Here is a 22,181-nt window from a genome sequence, read left to right as displayed (position 1 = left end):
TGTAATAGACAGATTAATATTGGAAGTACACAGATGATTGTCCAATCAATGAGAATTTGGTCAGATGAGAGAACCCAATCGACCAGTCAACCGGGAGACTAAAGACCTTAAATGGGTATTAGCAGAAGTGCTGGTACCGCAGAGCTCTTTTATGTACGTGTTTATACCAGATGTCTTTAAGTTAACATTAATGCTTATCTATTTGTTACTGAAGAGAGTGCACTATTTGGCAGGAGTTTACGTTGTACCTGGGTTTTATTTTCTTTGGGTTGCATTATTGCTTTAAGCTCAGAATTCCCAAAGCGATTATAAAAAGTCAATCTACGTGGAGCAAAATAATCCAGACTTCTAAAAGGGAGATGGGCCTCTGTGTTGTGTAAATGAATGTGTGTGTTTGTGTAGCTTTAAACTCCCATACATCATCTATACACATTCCATAGATAGCCCCATAAATCCCTCTCAGAATAAAATTTAATCAGATCATGTAGTCTCCCATATGCTGCATGAGTGCTCTTGTTAATGTGGTTTGTGCCTACACACAGATAGTTCCAGACCATCACACAGATTTTTTTTTATCTATCACACTGTATCTTCCATCATAGCAATATAGATTAAGGAGCGGACTTGCTTCCACCTTGTCAGATTTAAGGCAAATCAGCGTACCTGATTAATGTGCTCGCCCTGTGCACACCTTTTGTTTTTTACCTTCACCCAGTTCTGTCTTTCCAGGTCTCTGTGTGTGAGATAATTTATCTAGTCTCTAAGCAGAACTCTTTCCTTTGTGTTTCATCCTTAAGTAATCAATACCGGTCCTATGAATCCAGGTCATCTTGGCTCTTATGGCTTCTCTGTCTCAAATTCTCTCTCCTGCACTGTATTTATCAGTCTCTGTCTCTCTTTCTCCCTTTTTCTCTCTCGCTTGTACTCTATTCCTGTCACTTCTTTTTTTTTTCTCTTCCGTCCTCACGTTCTGTCCTCTTCCTCCTGCTCTTCCCCTCCTGAAAAATTACTTTACCCATCTGGACGGAGGCTCACACGGCCTTACACTATTAGTCCTCTTGTGGCAGTGATTAAAAATAGATCAGAGTCAGAATTAGTCCAGACTCTCCAGCCCCCTCTTGTCTTCCCTCCTCTGGCACAGAACGCGATTGGCCGCTGTTAAAATGGATATAAGGGTGAAAGTGAAAAGTTAACAACAAAAAGTCTCAGTCTTACCTTTTTTCTCAGCTCTGAGTCTGCAGGTGCGCATGCGTGCATGCGTGCGTGCCTACATGTGTGTGTGTGTGTGTGTGTACCGCCTGCGGACCTCTTCGCTGGGTGCTGTCTCACGTCAAGCGATGTGTTTGAGAGGCTTGTCGAGGTAAAGCTCCTGTCAGCGCCTGGCCTGAGGGAGTGTACTGATGAAAGGCCTCTTCATCATCCTAATGGGCTACACAAACCTCTTAACCAGCATCGCTGCCATGGCATCAGCTGGGTGAAGCTGAGGAGCGAGACGTAGAGAGTGGGAGAGAGGAAGAGAGCAAGAGAGAGCTCTGAGTGACTAGCCGGGGCCACACACACCAAGGACCACAGTGAAAAAATATACACAAGTGCACAGGTCAGAAAAACGCACAGCGTAAACACTACAGTGCTTGATGGGAGACGGTGCAGAGGAGTAGTGGTGGCTCCGGGCAGCCGTGGGTTTGTGAGAGGTTCAGTGGGCCAGAGTCATTAGGATCTAGGACAGAGTGTTAATGCCCTTCTGTCCACTGGAGCCACAGCCATGTGCCCCCTCTATCCACTGGCAGAGACCCAGCGTAAGAGGGCAGGGCCCAGAAATATGTCAAATTGTACTTTTGATTATGTCAGTTCATTTTATTTCATGATGAACTTGAGTTTAACATATAAAGACAACTAAATAGGAACACCAGAAAAGAGAAAAACACCTAAATATCTTAAGAATTCCGGTCAATTTCTCCTCAGTTTCTAAAAGCTGCTCTTTCTACTGAACCAGATTCACACCTGGAAGCTGCCCAATAAATTCACAATGTAATCTGCTGACTTCTGAGCAGCTCCACTGGGGCAGTTGGGGGTGAAGGGCCGTGCTCAGTAGTAATGAGAGCAGGGTAAGTTCTGCTCTCTCATATTCCCCAACCAGATTTCTTTAGCTTCAGATACTGAGAACCCATTTTTCCTAGGCCATCGCTGTCCGGACCATTTTGAAGGGATGGTAACACTGGTCAGTGAGGTGATCTGTCACTTGGTTGATCCACAGGATTTCTGTAATATGTCTGTAATGATTCAAAAGCAATTTGATGGATCATCATAGACATTCACGTTCCCCAGAGAATGAATCCTACAGACATCGACGAGAAATGTCTCCGTAGCCGTTGGACAGATTGCCATGACATCTGGTACAGTACGTCAATACGTGCCCGGAGGATGAACCTCAATGATGCTATCATGAGGCCGACATTTGTTTGAATGAAATATTGCGTTGAATTTCATGAAATTTAGATGACACATTCACGCCCATTTAGGATGAAGTGTTGTGACTTTTGGTCATTCCCTGACTTATTCTGTTCCATCGTCATTGGGTCAAATTCTTAATTTTTGTGTTACTTTTGTTTATGACCATATGTCTGTAACACTAAAGACACTGTCCTTTGTTTTTAGTGCTAGTTGGCTCTCAGATATTTTGGAGTTGTGATTGTCCGCTCAGGGCAAAACCACATAATATTACTGGCTTATGTTACTGATACCTCAAGAGGGTATTGGTAAAGCTGATAGGTTTGTTTGATAGTAAGCAAGTTCAAACAGAACTACTTGACAGATTACCATAAAACTTGGTGGCAGGATTTGGTATGCGTCAGGGAACCCATTCAATTTGGTTGCGGATTTCAGTAGGGGACTGGCGGAGGTATGGACTCTACTGAGGGCCATTCCAGTTCCTTCAGTTTTTTAAATACGTAACATCACACATTTTCTTCAGATCACCTTTTGGATAGTTGAACAATCAGATAGAGAACCCTTTTTTTGATTTTTTTCAATTCAGTGGGGTTTTCAGGATCTGGATTTAAGGCTTAAGGGTGTGGCTGAAAGGAAGAGCCTTCTGCTGTGGGAGACAGAAGGAGGGATGCAGGGAGGAGGAGGAAGATGAAGTCAGGGAGAGATTGGGAAAGAGTCTTTCATCATTATTGTCACAGTGTCACACACTCTGGCCACTCAGTGTCACCATCAGTCTGCACTGGCCCCGGGCGTCTGCCGGGTGACACTCTGCCTCTCCCTCCTTCCATCCATCCATCTCTCCCTCTTTGCAGCTCTCACACATACACCAGCACATTTTCTCTCTCATTCGCAGCCTACAATTTTATTTGCCTATGCCGAGGGGATTTCGTCATGCTCTCTTCATCACTGCTCTCCATCACCACTCCATTCCTGCCAGTCCAGTCATACTGGTTCTGGCCTGAGGCTCCGGGATGTCCTCCTTTGCGTTCCAGCCCAGTCCCCATCCTGTCACTGGTTCAAGGACACGTTCCGGTTGCTGCTCAGTGAAGAGCAGCTAAAACAACAACTTTGACATCAGAGAAGAACCATAGCATCATGAATGATTGATGCAGAAATGCTGACTCAGTACACTGGGGAAAAGAACCAATATTTTGACATGAAACATAACACGATTTAGGTTTGCAGAGTGAAGCAGTGATGCACGCAGTGTGTCTTTGCAGTGATGGTGCCAGTCCCTTTGTGCAATGAAGAGATTTCAGTTCTCAGTGTTTCACAATCTGTTATCGGCTGAGATTGCCTGATATGGAGAAGTTGGCCTGGCCTAAAGTGATAGTCTGTGAGATGCTTGTGCTTTAGTTATTACTTTTATGTTTTGTTGCTGCACTGCGCTGAGATTACCTGGCAGTCAAACAGTGTGGTGTGTTTTTCCCTTCCTATCTTGAACTGCACATTTCCTTCTGAAGTTTAACTACCTCTGGGTTCAGGATTTTTCTTCCCCTTTCTTGCTGTTGAATTGGGAAAAAAAGGCAACACTATAACTATTGTAAAGCAGCAAAATGAAATCTTGTTTTAAAAAATTTACGGAATAATGATTGACTATCAAAACACTCAGATTGAGATGTGGAACACGCTTGCATGGAAATTTCATCTTTCTCCTTTGGCCTGAGTCGAGGCACGGAGGGCAATTTATTTTGAGAGAATGATGAAGTGAGGTGTAAAGGGAGATCAAAAAGGATAAAATAACCATTAGCCTCTGCACAGGACTACTTTTATTTACAAGCCCAAAACATTTTGCAGGGTGAGGAGAGTGAATTGCACCTCTATCTTCAGCCTCTCCATTTGTCCTCCCCTGCTATCGCCACATCACCTCTCCTCATCTATCTCCTCCAACATGGATTTTCTGCCTATTAGTGCCCTAATCTTTCCTGGTCCTCACCTGCCTCTCCATCTTGTCTTGCTATCTGGCCATTTCTATCTCTGTCTGTCTCGTGATTTTTTTTATTTTTATATCTTGTTAAAATCATGTTTTTTACAGAGTTCCTGTTGCTGTTATCCAAACCCTCATTTCACAAACATTTTTATATCATTATGTACAATATTTAAAATTTGGAGAAAAGGGAATGTTTGCTAATGTTTTTGCTTGTAGTTTGTTTCCAGAATATTAATGCAACTATATTTCAATATTTGTCAAATTTCCAAAGCTCCCCAACCATCTCTCTGGCTCTCTCCCTTACACACACACACACACACACACACACACACACACACACACACACACACACACACACACACACACACACACACACACACACACACACACACACACACACACACACACACACACACACACACACACACACACACACACACACACACACACACACACACACACACACACACACACACACACACACACACACACACACACACACACGCAGAGGCTAGCCTACAGCATGTTGCTTGTTATGTACTGCATATCTAGGGATTTCTCTGATGCAAGGGGACGCAATGGAGGAGCAGAGTGACGCCAACCTCTCTTTGTTTGTGTGCGGTGTGATCATGCGTCTGTGCATCCGCATTATTATTTTTTTTTTCTTCATCTCAGTATGTTTGTCCATGTGCCATCACCTCTGTCACACTGACTGGGTAAAAAGGTATTTGAGCGGAGACGTCTGCACCAGTATGTCATGCAGTGCGCACATTTATGACAGCGAGGTCTACTCGTGTCATCAACATGTACACCGGCGTGTAAACCCTCTGTCGTCTGAGTGTGCGAGGAGGAGTCATGTGCACGGCCCGTCGATCTGCTGTCAATCCGGCTCATCTCCTCGTCCGTTCATTAGCATGACAGAGGAGCTCTCCTGCCAAAGCAGTTAGTCACAAGAATCAGCCGCTGTCATAACACATTACAGCAGCAGGCATCTCTAATAGCACTGGCAATCGTGGCAACCATAGCCAATGCCACACATTACGCACACACACACACACACACAAACACACACACACGCACTAATCAAGAGTTGCACTTGATCTGCACTCAGGGAGTGTTTCTGTCTCTCTCTCCATCTCTTCTTTCTCCCTTGCTCTTTCCGTTCCCATTTCCTCCCTCTGTCTCTCCCCTCCCCATTTAGCATGGCTACCCACACACAGCAAAGCTCAAAAGCCATGTCATTGACTTCCTTCTTTTTCCTCCCTCCCTCACCCTCCATCATCATATCTAAGTCACCTGTACTCACCCCTCCATCTCTCCCCATGTTCAAGTTCTCTACACGACTAGCTCTATTTCTGTCTCCCTCCCTCCTGCTCTCTGTCTTCGTAATGCTCGAAGAGAGACTTTTCATTTTTAATCCATCCTTCTCCTTCCGGTGATGTTTTAGCTCTCTCTCTCCTGCTCTTTCAGCCCCTCAACACTCTGCTCTCTCTTCATTATCACCTGCTTTAGATGTCTGATGGGATTTTTACAGGAAGCTTGATCCGGTCGTCTTCCTGTCTCCGGGGGGCCTGGGTTGTCATATCAAATAACAAAAAACACATGTTGTGACGCCTTTTGCCGAATCTTCTCACGATCACAGTTCGTGTCTCATGAGTTAACACAAAGTCGCATGACAGCACCAAATGACAATATGTCAAACATCAAGTGAAAAGTTTTACACAATGAGGGTGTTGAAATACAACTGTGCATGAGTTGCACGCTGAATATGTGCTTGAATGTAAATGAATGGGTTGCAGGGACTCAGACTGTTGTGTTGTGCAACAACTGAGGGTGTTTGGGGTGAGAGACGTGTAATTTAAATGTTTCTGTGCCTCCAGTTTTACCGGAATTCCAGTCTGGGATGGACTTACTGGTTTTGTTGTGGTTTATGTTGTGTGTGAGGTCATGTGCGCAACCCCACCCATACTGTGTTTGTGTTTGTGTTTGTGTGTGTGTGTGTGTGTGTGTGTGTGTGTGTGTGTGTGTGTGTGTGTGTGTGTGTGTGTGTGTGTGTGTGTGTGTGTGTGTGTGTGTGTGTGTGTGTGTGTGTGTGTGTGAGGGAGAAAAATAAGTATTGTGACAGAGAGCAGGGATTTACCTGCAAGGCAAGAGCTGTCAAGACTGAGGGGCATTTTGCATTAACCGCCTTATCTATACACACACAAACACACGGCAGCAGTGGTAGTGTTAGTTGTCATAAAGATTTGACCAATATGGCTGTTTAATGTGCACTGAACACAAAGTAGACTGTTTATGTGCATAATGCAGGATCCTGTCTCCTATTTTCAGAAGTTCAAAGACAAGATGCATGATACAATTTAATGGCCCTGTGCACTTTGTTCATGACGCCACATCTGCTATTTGTCCTCTGAGGGGTGTGTATGTGCGCACTTGCGTGTGTGCGTGTGTGTGTGTGTGTGTGTGTGTGTGTGTGTAGTGAGTTGTAATCAGTTCGAAGAGCAATGAGAGAGGACAGGAGAGGGACCTGGCGAGGGGACGGGAGGTGGAGTGTTGTAGAAGTTGGGGAGAGAGCGGAAGAGGGGGGGGGGGTTAAACTCGCCTGTAGCCCCGGCGAGGCTGAAGCCGAGCAGGGTAGAGTAGGTAATTACAGGGGCCCGGAGAGGAGAGGCCTGTAATCAGCCTGCCCTCAGGAAGGAATGCAGCTCATCTTCTCATGTAATTACTGCCATTTAAACGGCCCCAGCCTCCAAACACTCATCCCACTGTACTGCTCACCTATTTACTTTATGTATGTGATGTATGTGTACACACACACACACACACACACACACACACACACACACACACACACACAGTCACACAGTCACAGTGACACAATCAGCGACAGAGAGGGAGATAATTTCAATAAGACTTTCAAATGGTAGAGGTGAGGTGGCAAAGGACAGAGCGAAACAGAGAGAGAGACTATAGGAAAAAATGTGTGTGTGTATGTGTGTGTGTGTGTGTGTGTGTGTGTGTGTGTGTGTGTGTGTGTGTGTGTGTGTGTGTGTGTGTGCGTGCGCACCCGAGCTAATGGTTGAGGAGACTCCAGGCCTCTAGAGGTGCCGGCTCCGTGTGAATACCCACCATGGCAACCAGTCACTCCACGTAGATTTGCGCAACTTTCATGAAGCAGCTGCACAGTGGTGGCGCAGACAAGCAGTGGCGCCCTACACTCAACACGTACAGTTAGTCTACACAAACACACACGCACGCACACACGCATACACACACACGTGCACACACACAAAGGAAGGGGAAAAATGTCACTCCACCATATGAGTTTGACCTCCTCCAAGTAATAGTTGTGACATTGGTCTGTAATTTCAAGAAGATAATAGGAAAACAACTTTGTCTCACCCACTCTGTCTCCTCTCCCTCCCTCCCTTCCTCTCGCTCTGTCTCCTCACCCCTCTCTCTCTCTCTCTCTCTCTCTCTCTCTCTCTCTCTCTCTCTCTCTCTCTCTCTCTCTCTCTCTCTCTCTCTCTCTCTCTCTCTGTCTCTCTCTCCACCTCTGATAGTGATTGATAGTGGTGCTTGTATATGCCCGTGTTCCCATGCAGTAGGTGGTCGTGGGGGCACACACAGGCAATACAGGGCCACTTTTTTGATGGGCTATGATTAATGAGCACCGTGGGGGGTGGCGCCCCCTAGCTGCTACGGAGTACACTTTCACCCGCGACACATCGGCCCCCCTCTTGTCTATTCAAATGCACCAGTAGCGGCAGTGGGATCACAGCTACAACACAAGCGCAAATCCCCTTAGCGCTCCCACTCTCACAGTCACACTCACCCACACATTTAAAAACACAGTCACAGAATCTCACATGGAGTAGGCTGTCCCCTGCATACACAGTGGGTAAATATAATCCATGGTCTGCTACAAACACAGCCGCCCTACCTCTCACACACACACTGTAAATGGTGTCGGTCCGTGTGAAACAGCCTCAGAATTCTCTAGGATTCACCCAGTTATCAGTAGAAAACACGACTGACTGTCACTAGGTCTTACTTAATGTCTGGAACACTTACGTGTGTGTGTGTGTGTGTGTGTGTGTGTGTGTGTGTGTGTGTGTGTGTGTGTGTGTGTATGTATGTGTGTTTTCCCACATTGGGACTGATTCAATGTCAGTATGATCTGATGGGCTAATGGGAAAAAAGACAGAAGATAAGTCCTTCATTACACCTCATTTACTATTAAAGGGGTTACAGGGTAACACACTTTGCAGCTGAGAGTGCGGGATAACACTCCATTTATGACCCAATCTGTGAAGGAGGTATTTCCAAGTGTCTGTATTTGTTGTGTGTGTGTTTGTGTGTGTGTGTGTGTGTGTGTGTGTGTGTGTGTGTGTGTGTGTGTGTGTGTGTGTGTGTGTGTGTGTGTGTGTGTGTGTGTGTGTGTGTGTGTATGTATGTGTGTTACCATGTCCTCAGGCTTGCTTTCTCTCCTCCTGCCAACTGGACATGCTGGATGGACAAGCGAAGCATTTCTGTCACTCTGCATCCCCATCACCTGCTCAGTCTTCCCCCTCTGCCAATCAGCCTTCTGTCACCTCCCTCTCTCTCTCTCTCTCTCTCTCTCTCTCTCTCTCGCTTGCACAATCAATTATACACTCAATCATACACGCTTGTATCTTGATGTAGCACGGGAGGCTTCACACTCCATAGAAATAGCTGCTCTGCAGGCGTCCTCACATACTGGAACCAATCAAATGTGTGACACTGCTGTGATCAACTTCCAACATGTTGCAGCTCAAAAGTTCCCGCAAGAAACGCGATAATGCGATTTTTAGTCGACACCATTTGGTTAGGATTTAGTTTAGTTTTATTTTGTGTTTAGAAGTCAACAATTTCACCTGAGTCGAATGAAACATGGTCTGATACGTGCTAACCTACCTACACAGTCAAGATGGAGATCGCAGCTTTCATAGCACAGTCATTAATGAAATATCTTTAAGAATAATTGTAACTGTTAAAGAAGTTTAATTCTGAAGAGCTGAGCAAATTGGGTTGTGCATTGTCAAACTAGCTAATCATCAATTCACAGGAGAAATTTCAGCAATCCCACTATGAAGGACTTTGGAGATACAGCACAAGTTCTTAAGTTAAGCAAACACATCTTGGACCTGTTGCTATACTAGACTATAGACTGGATGCTATATAAAGATGGACGACACGTCTACATTTTCTATTGTCTGTGCATATAGCGATTGGGGGATGGCGGTATCACGGCCCCACTGACACGCCTGACCAATTGAGAGTCAGTCTCACTTGTCAATCATGAAGTTTCACCCTGTTTTTAAAGCATCACATAACTAATTAAAACCAAACGTACCTGGAAAATGGACACTTGAACATAAATCAGTGTGATATATCATCAGGTCAGAAACCCTCTTAGTGAAGAATTTATTTAATGAGTACTATGACTTTTAGTTTGGGTTTCTAACCTTTATTGCAGCCAGCCACCAGGTGGCAATCCAGATCCTGTTGCGTCATGTTCGGGGAGTAGTCATATCGTCCATCTTTATACTATGTATATGTACTGGACATACGATCTTTTTTTTTTTTTTTACTCAAGGCAAAATAGTCAAGTGGATTTTTTAATCATGATATTTTTCATTTGCTCTTGTCACTGTATCTTTAAAAAAAATCTAACATTGTCTGTTGCTAGTTATTTTGTGAAAAAAAACTTAAAGAGAGAGAAAAAAAGGTAAGAATGAAGTGGTACCTGAAGAGGAATGTGTGTGAGAGACGACATCCGTTAGTTAGAGTGTCACCATGGTGAGTGCAATGAAACAGGCTGCAGAGCCATGTGGAGACGCTGCAGGTGCACGTCTTGGTGGTAGCATCAATTTATCCAAACAGGAAATTTCCAGACTGTGTCAGAGGCTTTATGAGAGAGCACACAGAGTCGGATCTGCGTCGCACCTAGCAGGACGTCAAATTTGGCTTCCTGTCTCCTGTCGCTAAGCTACCACAAAGAAATGAAAATAATGGCTTCTGTTAGTCACTGGGGAATTAATGACATCCCCCTTTAAAAGATGACCAATTTGGCCCTCGCGCTGCTTATTCTGGAGGTGTTTGTGACAGTGTGCGTGGTAAGTCAGATGGGTGAACTGCATGACTCTTCACACTCTGCCTGCTTTTGTTGATGTGAGAAGTGATGCTGTGTCGCTTCGACCTGTATACCTATCTAATGCCAACACACACACATTGTTTAAAGGTATTTGTGCAGGACTTGTCATTGGCGTAATGTATTCCTGGCCTCTGACCTAAACCTTAAACATCACAACTGAATGCCAAACCCAAAACTAAACCTAATTCTAACCCTAAAGGCCTTTGCACATCAATGGCAATGCAAATAAATGGCATACAATGACAAAAAAAGACAAAAAGTAAAAACAAGCCTCGGGAATATGGAGATGGAATCAAGGGATGATGACCTGGTTCCTTTTACTTAATAGGAACAAAAACAGACGAAACACCTGGGTACATCTAGTATTGACGTAGAGAAGAGAACTTGGTAAGTTTCACTGCTTGGAATCACGGCAGCTTCACGATGCATTTCAGGAAGTCCATGGGACAGTTTGAAGAACTGCTGCAACAGGTGGCATCAAGATTATAGTTTTTCTTCAGTATTTGATTTGATTAAAAGTCCAGTTTGTATGTAAACAGTCCCAGCTGTGCACATTTGGTTAATTTCTTTTCGTCAACAGGAGTTTGGTCGCCTTTTACTTCAAGGCTACATAATATCTTTTTAAAAAGTAACTTTGAGCATCTGATTGGATAGATGTGCCCATATCAGAAGCGATATGGGCACTGATGTGAAAGCTTGTATTGACTAGGTACAGGTTAGAAAAATATACTTGTGTGCAAAGAGCTTTAACCTTCAAACATGGATTTTATGGAATCCAGAATTTTGATGCACACATGGCTGTCAGACACCACAGACACTGTTGACTCCCAATGTTCAGACCCCACTAATAAATTATCACAAGGCCACACACACTCACACGTCCCACTCACACATTCAGTGATTTTCCATCAAATTTCTAAATCGCACGTCTGTGCACTTCATCTTCTCTCTCCTCGCCGGGTTCTTCTTCATCCTCGTGCAGCAAGTCGTTTTCAGGCTGATGAGGATGAGGTCAGTCTGAATATCAATCACTCAATGTAATTGTCCTTTTAAAGAAGGCAAGGAGAGATTTTCTCCCTCCATCCATCTCCTTCTCTTTTGACCTGCCTCAGTGTGTGTGTGCACATGTGTGTGTATGTGTGCGTGGCGTGCGCGACTCTACCTCAGTGCTTCCTCGCAAGAATGATGATAACGAGCTAAATTGGGTGGGGATGATGAATGTATGGTCAGCCGCTCAATGTTACATAATGGCCACTGATCACTCCATTTATTGGCAGTGTTTCCTATTACCAGCAGTGTTGTTATATTTGACTGACTTGCGGCTGTCTGTCCTCTAGTGGGCTCTGCGAGCTGGTTGCGCTCCGGAGCCGCAGGCTATCGTTCTCTCTCTTTGCGTTCAAGGCTGGATGTCATTTGAAGTTGACTGGAGCTGTACAGAGTGCCTCGTATCCAGGAGGCGGGAGGGAAGGAGGACTGGAGTCAGGGAAGGGCAAGAAGAAAAGCCCTTCCATGTCAGACACCGAATTGGAGAGCGGAAGGGAGGAGGCGGTGCTATGTTGTTTGTTCGTTTCTTGGCCTCATAGGACGCCAAAGAAAAATAAAGCAATTCTCCATCTCGCCAAACCCAGCTGGACCCTGTGTCTTTTGTAGTGTTCCTCTGTTGTTCGGCTGCTTCAAAGTATACTTCTCCCTATGCTTCTCGCTGGCTCTCCTTCTTTTTTTTCACCCCACTTCTTAGAGTTGTGTTGGGATAGTGAGGGCACTAGAGGGGACAGTAATGACTAACCCTGTAAAGGTAATGATAAAGTACAGACGCTTTAGACTCCACTCTGGCTAGAGGCACTGGGGCTAAGAAAATTACAGTGTGTGTGTTTGTGTGTGTGTGTTTGTGTAAGAGAGAGAGAGAGAATGAGAGGCAAGAGAAAAGAGGGTGGAAAAAGACAGGGGGCAGAAAGAACAACAGAGACAGGCTTTAGACTAAGACTGTTATTCATCATCCTTCCCAGTTATTATAGCAGACCGGTATTCTGTGTGTGTGCGCGTGTGTGTATGTGTCGGTCTCCCTCCTCTCCACTTGTCTACAAGTGTCTCTTGACCTGTCTTTGTCCAGCCTTCCTGTCGTCCCATATTGTCACCTCTTTCCACATTCCCTCTCCCACACATTATTGCCTTCTAGTGTGGCCCCGCTCCGCCACTGTCACTCTGACTCCCAGTTACACTGTCGTGAAGCTTCGCACTCCAGCCACACGGTCACTGAAAGGACTTGCCTCCTTCAGTTGCTCTGTTTGAGCTTAGCACACACATGTATACGAGTCGGTGAGAAAGCACTGCTTAATGTCATCTCGTCTCTGGGCCCCGTGTGCGCGTGTTTGCGCGTGCACGGTTGTGTGCTCCAGAAAAAGAATACCCAGACGCTTGTGTTTGCTTTCGAGCCGTCTTATGTCTATCATTAGAGTAATAAAAGACTTGCTGCGCTGCACGGCGAGGAGTTCTCTGTCTATAAGGTTCCTCCATTCCGCACAAATTGCCGGCTGCTGAGTTCTGATGGATGTTTGTATGCTGGCCCAAAAACACAGATTCCACTTTAAACTTCCAGCTCCATTATCTCGGAGGGAGACAGGGGGAGAGAAAGAAGCTGTCTGTCTCCTACCTCTGTCATGCAAAAGTGTTTTAATTAAAGTGCACACTCCCCAGAACACACACACACACACACACACACACACACACACACACACACACACACACACTGCACAGAGAGAAAGAGAGAGAGGTTTATCCCAACACACAGAGCTCTCCTCCCATTCTGTCTCTGTCTGAACCGCTGTCTCTCTCTGTTTGTCTGTCTCCGCTGCCATTCTTCTCCTGCCTCCCTCCGTCTCTCTCCCTGTGCCCCCTCTCATCGCGCCTGAGGAGTGACAGGCTATGTTTTTCAGCCAATGTTTGAACACCGGGCGATCAATGCCGGACAAAGGAGGGAGCGGGGGTGAGGGGCGGGGAGGACCGACACAATTGGTTATTGACAGAGAATTTAAAGTCTGAAAGACTGGAGGCGACAGCTTAGTAAGAGGAGAGCGAGGGGAAGCGAGAGGCGGGGAGGAGAGGATTGGGAGAGAGGCACGACGACGATGAGTGTGATTCACGGTCACGGCGGAGCGTCACTTTGAGATGTGTTAACTTTCATTATTCTTGTTTGTGTTACCTGCGCGAGTACCCACTCACAGTATAGTGCATGCTTAATTAAGTGTATGCAAGTGACAATAAGTGTGGAACCTGCCTGAGTGTAAACTGTGGGAGCAGTAACAAGCGTGTGTGTGTATTGTGAGTGTATGCGTTTGTGCATGCGTGTGAGTGTGTGTGCATGGATTTGTTTGTTATTATCTTTCACTATACACAGAACCTCAATGCTAAGATGGGCACTCAAGTATTTCCTAACCACTCTTGCAACATATTCAGTAGCTGAGTGATGCTCTCATAAACACTCCCATCTTTTCTCGAGGTACTGCTACTTCCTCTCAGAGTCCAAAGACATGCAGCTTCAGTTAATTGGAGATGCCGAATTGCCAATCGGTGTGAAAATGAGTGTGAATGGTTGTTGTTGGTCTATGAGCACATAACTGCACCAAGGGGAACGCCATATCTCGCCATGTTAAAGAAAGTTCCTGGAACATCCTGTTTATCTGGATCCACTCCAAAATTGAATGGGTTCTCCCTTGGCTCAGACACCACCCCTCTACAAAGTTTCATTGAAATTGTTTCTGTAGTTGTGTATAATCGTAATATACAACCAACACACGAACAGCAGTGAAAACATCCTTCTTGGCAAAGGTAACAAATGCAATCAGAGATCACATGACTTAAAGTCAGGGCTTGTGTGTCCATGTGATATTAAAAGTAAATGGAACCAGAACGTCATGCATTTATTTTCCCCAAGACGTTATCATCTGTTATTCTGATCAGTGCTTGTGATTGGTTTAACCAGTTGATGATAAATTATTAGTTTTTGTGTGTTTGCAAGTTTGTATTGTGTTTCTGTTTGTGGCATATCTATTGCAAAACACTTAACAGTAAAAAAAAAAAAATCTTCTCTTCAACTTGGGAGACATCATGATATTTTGTGATTTTGTTGTTATCATCACCAGATTAAAAATGTTCTGCCTTTGCAGCAGTGCCCAGTGGGAGAGAGCGTGTGCAGAGACGAGGGTTCAGTTTGGGGTCACGGGTTAGAGTATAAATATAGTCAGCGGCAGGAGAAGTGACGGGAGAAGAACAAGGATGTGTTTGTGAAAGGGTCGAGCTGCAGAGAGGCAGAGACAGACAGAGGATGACGGGTGCATCCTGGGTGGCTGTCAGGCCTGGAGCAGCTGTTGCTCTTTCTGTCCGTCCTGCGGCCACAGCGCTGCCAGGCTCCAGGCTGTGGGCAGCGTCGCTTCAGACTCTCATCCCCACTGGCCCTTTCAATGCTGGAGGAGACTTAAACCCAATACCTGACGATGGCACAGCCTCTTGAATCTCTGTTGGCCTCAGTTTGAGTCCTGCCACAACTTTCTCTCCGACTTCCTTCATGCTCCGTGTCCTCTTTGCGTTCCCATAATGTCTCAGACAGAGTGTATCAGGGGAACAGCGGGATGGGGGTGGCAAAGTGCTCATGTTCCTAAAATAGGCGATGCTTTCTTTCTAAGTAGTTTTCCCTGTTCCTTGGTTGTGGCATAACTGATTTGAAAACTGAACTCTGCAAATTAGCCTGGTTTAAATCTCTAAATATTCTGGAAAAGCCGCTGCAGCTGCCCTCACACCCCGCTCTCGAAATTTGAAAAAGTGCAGTGTTATGAGAGACTCCCTGTGTAAGAGAAGAACAATTACCCATGTGCGTGTCAAATGAAGAAAGTGCACAAGGCTGCTGACTGGAGCCGACCCTGTCAATCCCCTGCTCTCCGCTCCAGTCTTCCATTTGATGCATATTGAATTCAGATCATTTTCCTACGCAGAACAACGTTTTTTATTAGAAGGTCAGACCCATTAACAATTCATAAGAAGTTGGATTTACCCAAAATGCAAAGTCTGAAAGTGATGATAAGAGTTAAATAGTTGAAACGTTTAAAAAGAGAGGAAACATTTCAATTTTCACACCCTGACAAAGTGTGTATGTGCCAGGGTTCACGCAGGTCTATAGATCTATTGCAGTCACGTCATTCTTCAGGGCAGAGGAGGCTGCAGTCCTGTTGTCTGCAAGTGATATACGACAGGGTCCTCTCCACTCTGTCGGTGCTTCTGTGTTCTGCTCAGGTGTCCAGTTGATGGACACATGAGTTGTGGTTGAGCTTGCATCATATTCTGTCGCCCTGCGGCCTGACCGACAGTCTGACGGATATGATAAGTCCAATGCCAGCATCTGTTGCCCGACACTCTCTCTCTCGTTTGTGTTGGAGAATTTACTGTTGACCTTGGGTGCGATAAAAAGAAATCCTGTCATGTCCGTTACTTGGTGGACGTCTGATGTCTTTTCCACGCGACTTGCCAATCGTCTTCTTATCATAAGTGATCTCGTGTGTTCGACAGCTTATGTCAATACATAGTCAGCGGTATTTATCGTGCCAACCCTTGACATTTAACAAAAACAACATAGCACATGGCAAAGTTATTAGTGTGGACACATAAATCTCTCTGCTGCTGTGAAAACAATAGACGCCAGTCACACTGCAGCATTGATATACTGCCCGGGATCTATCCGTCATTATTAGAGAAACAAGTCAGAGTGAAGAGGTCAGAAATATTGTGTCCTTCCTGCCAGGAGAAGCTCTTGGCGGCATCGCTGCGAGGGAAGTGTCACATCGTAAATGTCAGGGGATAAATGTGAGATCAACAGGACCTGTCCACGGAAGGTCAGCGAGCTCCTTCCCCAGCTGAGAGGCGTGGACTCATCCAGGGAGACCGGAGCAGGGGGCTGCCATTGACCAGATTACTGGAAATACAGGGAGGCGAAAATGTCACTGTGCCGCTGCATTTATAGTGAAAAACTATAAAACCAACTTGGGTTGTCTTAATGTATGCAGTGCAACACAGCTGACAGAACTGTTCATTCATTCCCTGAAGCTGGATTGAGACGCACAAGACAAGCTGTCACACACCCGTACAGTCGACCCCCTCCAGTTATGTGATAGCAGATTGATCGCCATGGGATAAATTTGTCATTTTGTGTAACTCTGACGTCCCTGTTGGGGAGGTCAGAGTGCAAGATCAGCCACGGAGCAGACATCCAAATACTGAAGGAGACTCGTTGCACCGCCTCCAGCAGGAGGGCACTTTAACTCAAATCTTTCCATCCTCACCACTTCTGTTTTTCTTTGTTTCCAGAAAGCAGCGACTACAGCGAGGCCGAGGTGCTGCCCGACTCCTTCCCGTCTGCGCCGGCAGAGCCTCTCCCAGAATTCCTGCTGGAGCCAGAAGATGCTTTCATCGTGAAGAACCGGCCGGTCCAGCTGCGGTGCCGGGCGTCGCCGGCCACACAGATCTACTTCAAGTGCAACGGGGAATGGGTCAATCAGAATGATCACATCACCAGGGAGAACCTGGACCAGATCACAGGTAATACTCATGCACACACACACACACACACACACGCACACAGACACAGATATGTACTGTAAACACAACCCCACACAGTAATGTCACCTTGTATTTCACAGACATAAACATCATACTCAATTACATACATAATTTTCAACTACATAATCCATTAGCTCCTATAGGGTTTTATGTGCACATTAACAGCTTTTGGCCTGTAGCCAATGCATTATTTATATGCACTGTCAAAAATACTGCCCACTACTCTCTCTCTCTCTCTCTCTCTCTCTCTCTCTCTCTCTCTCTCTCTCTCTCTCTCTCGCTCTCTCTCTTTCTCTCTCTCTGCTCAGGACTGGTGGTGAGGGAAGTGGACATCTCTGTGTCGAGGACCCAGGTGGAGGAGCTGTTTGGGCTGGAGGACTACTGGTGCCAGTGTGTGGCCTGGAGCTCGGCTGGCACCACCAAGAGCAACCGTGCCTATGTTCGCATTGCATGTCAGTATTGTGTGTGTGTGTGCGTGTGTGTGTTTGTGTGAGAGAGAGGGAGACAGAGAGAGTGAAAAGTGGGAAGCGAGACAGCAGAAGGGCAAATGTTTCCGACTTTTCTCTTGTCAGCTTTAGTATATATGCAAATAAACTTGCTGTTGCATTCCGTCTTAGTCCCTTGTGGTAATGTGTGCAGGGTGATTGACACTGTGCATGCTTATGAGGGTGTTAAGAAAAAATACGACAGAGTAACAGAGGCTTTTTGGAGCTTTTTCTTGTGTGTGTGTGTGTGTGTGTGTGTGTGTGTGTGTGTGTGTGTGTGTGTGTGTGTGTGTGTGTGTGTGTGTGTGTGTGTGTCTGACAAACATTGTCACCTAGATAAACAGGGTGTCACACTGCTGTCGTGAAGCAGGCTTCACTATTCACTGACTACACTTGTGTTGCCCACTGCAGACCTTAGGAAGAACTTTGAGCAGGAGCCACTGGGGCGGGAGGTGCGGCTGGAGCAGGAGGTGCTGCTGCAGTGTCGCCCCCCGGAGGGCATGCCAGCTGCTGAGGTAGATCTCCCCCTCCTCATCCCCATCCACTCATTTAACCGCTCTCATTTTCTCTTTCACATGTTAGTCTTCCATCCCCATTGGGGTTAAATTAATGCTATAGATATAAATAGGCAGTAAATACATCAAATATATTTATATCTTGTTGTGTCTTGCGAGTCCATGTGTTTTAGGGAGACAACAAAGCAGAGAGCTAACTAATCAATAATCGATCGTGCTAATTTGTGCTCTACAGTTTACAGCAACATAAAGCAAGAGCTAGGAAAAGGGCAAGCTACTGAAGTTTGAAAGATTTAAGAGCATCCAGCTACGTGACACCATCAAGAAAAAAACCTCCTTAAACCATAACGCGATCAGTAATAATACGCTCAGTTATTTGAGCAACAAAGCAAAAAAAGGCAGAACTTAAATCCACTTTGTGTCAGGTTTTAACACTAAGCTTCTCCAACTGTACGACACGGCATCACACATTTTGACTTCTCTCATAAAAGGCAGTGCAACAATATATATTTTAATAAAAAACAAATTAGTCCGAAATGTAGGTTTTTATATTTATGTTCTGCCAGGCATTGTTGCATGGTTATTATGTAACGTAGAAAGTCCATAGCATGAAAGTGTTATGTGATCACAGGAAGATTTAAGTGGGATTTAATCATGATCACTAATTGTGGTCGTTTTCTGTGATATTATTCCCATTATTATGGAGTGTGTGTCAAAAAATATCAAATATTGAGTCATGGCTTTACACTATACTGAATGAGTCTGTGTATGTTGTGCCGACTCATGTTTATGCATACACACCTGGTAATTTCTACAATGATTTATGGGAAGAAATCTCTGCCAAAGGGATTAGTCCATCCCTCAGTCCGAATAGAAAAAACACAGACGGTTGAGAGTGTGTCTAAACTACACAAAATTCTTCCGACAAAGTTTTTCATTAAAAGTTTTACAAGAATGTGTCTGTTCCTGCTTCTTCACAGGTGGACTGGCTGAAGAACGAGGACGTCATTGATCCGTCACAGGACTCCAACTTCCTGATCACCATTGACCATGGTCTGATCATAAAACAGGCCAGACTCTCAGACACGGCAAACTACACGTGTGTGGCTCGTAACGTGGGGGCCAGAAGGCGCAGCAGCACGGCGACTCTCATCGTTTACGGTAACACAAACCTGCTGCCATTCATCATAGATGTCAGCCATGATACAAAACTATGAAATTATGTTTTTTGGGTATATTAGCCATTAATTGATCCGTCTCTCTGGCAGTGAGTGGAGGTTGGTCTTCTTGGACTGAATGGTCAGAGTGCAATGCTCAGTGTGGGCGGGGCCAGCAGCGACGGACACGCAGCTGCACCAATCCTGCTCCTCTGAACGGTGGAGCCTTCTGTGAGGGCCCGCCCTTCCAGAGGGTGACCTGCACCACACTGTGTCCAGGTGAACATCTGCATTATTTACATTTTAAATAATACATGGAATATTGGGATTTTTTCCAAATGGGCAAAGAAATAGCTAAATGAACTTTAAAACTTCATAATATCATTTGTTCATGCAGTCATGTAAATTCTCTCATTTCCTCATGTTTGTCACATAGATCAGAAACACAGTGTTATCATTTACTGTCAAACACCATTTTGGTTCTTATTGCTTTGCCCCTGTGTCAGACAACCCTGACTCCAAAGTCCCAAAAAGTTTTGCACTTCCAGTCATTACATATGCATCGTCCTACACTGTAATGTCACGCCCAATTCCCCCTCTACCTGGAGTGATTTAGCTGTTGGCTAGCTATTAAATGACTTACATCTGCGCTGTATCATTCCAGTGGATGGAGGCTGGACAGAGTGGGCAAAGTGGTCTGCCTGTGGTACAGAGTGCACCCACTGGCGCAGCCGCGAGTGCCAAGCTCCCCCTCCCAGGAACGGAGGAAAGCACTGCAGCGGCAGCATGATGGAGAGCAAAAACTGCACTGAGGGGCTGTGTACACGTAGTAAGTCACCAGATCAATTCATGTGAACTGGGGTGGTTGTTAAATGTCAAGAGGGAGTAAATATTTAGCTCATATATATAATTCCTCATGTAATGTCTTCTACTTCCTAAGTTGCCTTTAGTAGAGATCAGCATCTGGTGAATTCAGTTCACTTCAGATAATAGTATGTTTTTTGAGGCAGGGATTTCTTTGCTCATGCTTCAGTTTTATGCAGTGGATTTCATTGCAAAGCTACTTTGTATAGAATTGTATTCCCGAGGTGCTTTAGTAATTGCAGCAATGTGAAAGTGCAAATGTTGTGAGTGAGATGAAAAGAAGATCTCAGACAGATGTTTCACAAGGGAGAATTTAGGTTCACAAAGAAAAAGTGATCCACATCTAAAAAGCACAGATGGAAAAGGAGAAAGAGAGAGAGAGAGAGCGAGAGAGCGAGCGAGCGAGTGCACACTAAGGAAGCGCATGGAGTGGGAAGTGAGCATGACACGGCCAAGTCGAAAATTAGCGCAGGGAAGAGCATATGAGAGTGAGTCAGACTCACACTGACGCCCAGTGTGCAGCCTGTGATGAGCTCAGAGGAATCCAACTGACAGCGCATTAGAATCTTAGAGACGCACATCCACAGAGGCAGTGAGATACGTTCAAGTACACACTTATGCACACACAGAAACCAGCACATCCGAACACACACACAAACCTTGTAAATGCACGAGTGACGGTGGGGGGATCATATCCACATTAAGTGCAGCGATGTGGCTTCAACTCCATCAGACCTACACGCGACTCCTCACATAAACAGCTTCCACGGAGCAGACAGATTAGACAAATACATTTTCTGATTTGGCTGCAGAGAGCCCAGCGTTCTCGGGAGGCCGTCAGGAGAACATGCGCTCGAGTCGCTCTGACAGAAGGGGGAGATGGGAGGCACTGCGCTGTATAAAATTCTGTGAAGGTGTCACTCTGCAACCTGCAGGTTACTGACTGACTTATTCATTTCCCACACTAAATGTGATTATCCAGCGGTCACAAACATCCCGGAGACATCCTGACTCTGACAATCAAGAGTTTCACTTGTTGTTAATCCCTCTGGGGATCTGCTAGAGTCGTAAATGTAAAATACTCTGAGACACCACAGACCATCCTCGTCTCGTCACTGTATCCTGGCTGAGTCTTAATTGCTGCTGGATGTTTGAGAGATCAGAGAGGAAACATTTAGGTGTTTTGATGATGCTCGAGCGATGAGATGTTTTTTCGACACTCACTCAGTGATGATTCATGTTGCTCTTATGTTGGAAAAGACTGTTCCTGTCAGGATGAGGGTGATAACATACCCTGTGGGATTTACATCAGAAAGATATGGTTTAAAATCAACGTCGTCGCCACATGTACCACACAACACCAGGGCCCACGCTCGTTCACGTCTGTCTTTATCTTTAACCGCTCTCATCCAAAACATCCTAAACGTTTTCACACCCATTTCTGATAGTATTTTATTCTCATTTCCTCTCGTACTCGACGTCATCCATCCATCCATTGTCGAAACCGCTTATATCTTTTGAGGGTCGCAGGTGGAGCTGGAGCCAATCCCAGCCGACATTGGGCAAGAGGCGGGGTAAACCCTGGACAGGTCGCCAGTGTAAAGGACATTTTAACTGTCTGCTATACCTTGTATGTGATGTCTTTCTACTCCATGAACTTTCCATGAACTTTTTTTGTGCATGAACCTTCCTTTACCTTGTAAGAAACAAAGATGCAGAACTGGCTATGATCCAGTTCTGATTGCTTTAACGGAAGAATCATTCAAAGTGTTTCCTCTGTCTGACGATAGTTGTATCACTAGAAAATCATAAATATCCGAAGGAGTGAACTCCTCTCTGTCAGACCTCTGCATCACATTGTGGTATTGAGAGCTCTGTCCTATTCAGCTGGATATAGAATCTGATAGATTTTGATAGATTCTTGATTATATTCTTAAAATATAATCTTTTGTTCTTTTTTTT

General features: G+C 45.3%; 1 protein-coding gene across 3 annotated transcripts in view; it reads left to right on the top strand.

Annotated features, from left to right (window-relative positions):
- unc5b (unc-5 netrin receptor B) overlaps window positions 1-22,181 on the top strand; it is a 49,648-nt gene that overhangs the window by 16,167 nt on the left and 11,300 nt on the right. For 2 of the 3 annotated variants that reach the window (XM_034609784.1, XM_034609783.1), the window contains exons 2-7: window positions 16,947-17,177; window positions 17,507-17,650; window positions 18,095-18,198; window positions 19,179-19,359; window positions 19,467-19,634; window positions 20,020-20,184. In XM_034609784.1, the coding sequence (XP_034465675.1) occupies window positions 16,947-17,177; window positions 17,507-17,650; window positions 18,095-18,198; window positions 19,179-19,359; window positions 19,467-19,634; window positions 20,020-20,184 (993 nt within the window). The remainder of the gene's footprint in view (window positions 1-16,946; window positions 17,178-17,506; window positions 17,651-18,094; window positions 18,199-19,178; window positions 19,360-19,466; window positions 19,635-20,019; window positions 20,185-22,181) is intronic. The other variant, XM_034609785.1, reaches the window with a different exon arrangement.

Source organism: Hippoglossus hippoglossus, chromosome 15 (genome assembly GCF_009819705.1).
Source record: "Hippoglossus hippoglossus isolate fHipHip1 chromosome 15, fHipHip1.pri, whole genome shotgun sequence".
Classification (NCBI taxonomy): Eukaryota; Metazoa; Chordata; class Actinopteri; order Pleuronectiformes; family Pleuronectidae; genus Hippoglossus; species Hippoglossus hippoglossus.
The sequence above is the reverse complement of the archived record's forward strand: the minus strand, read 5'-3'. Positions and strand labels throughout refer to the sequence as shown.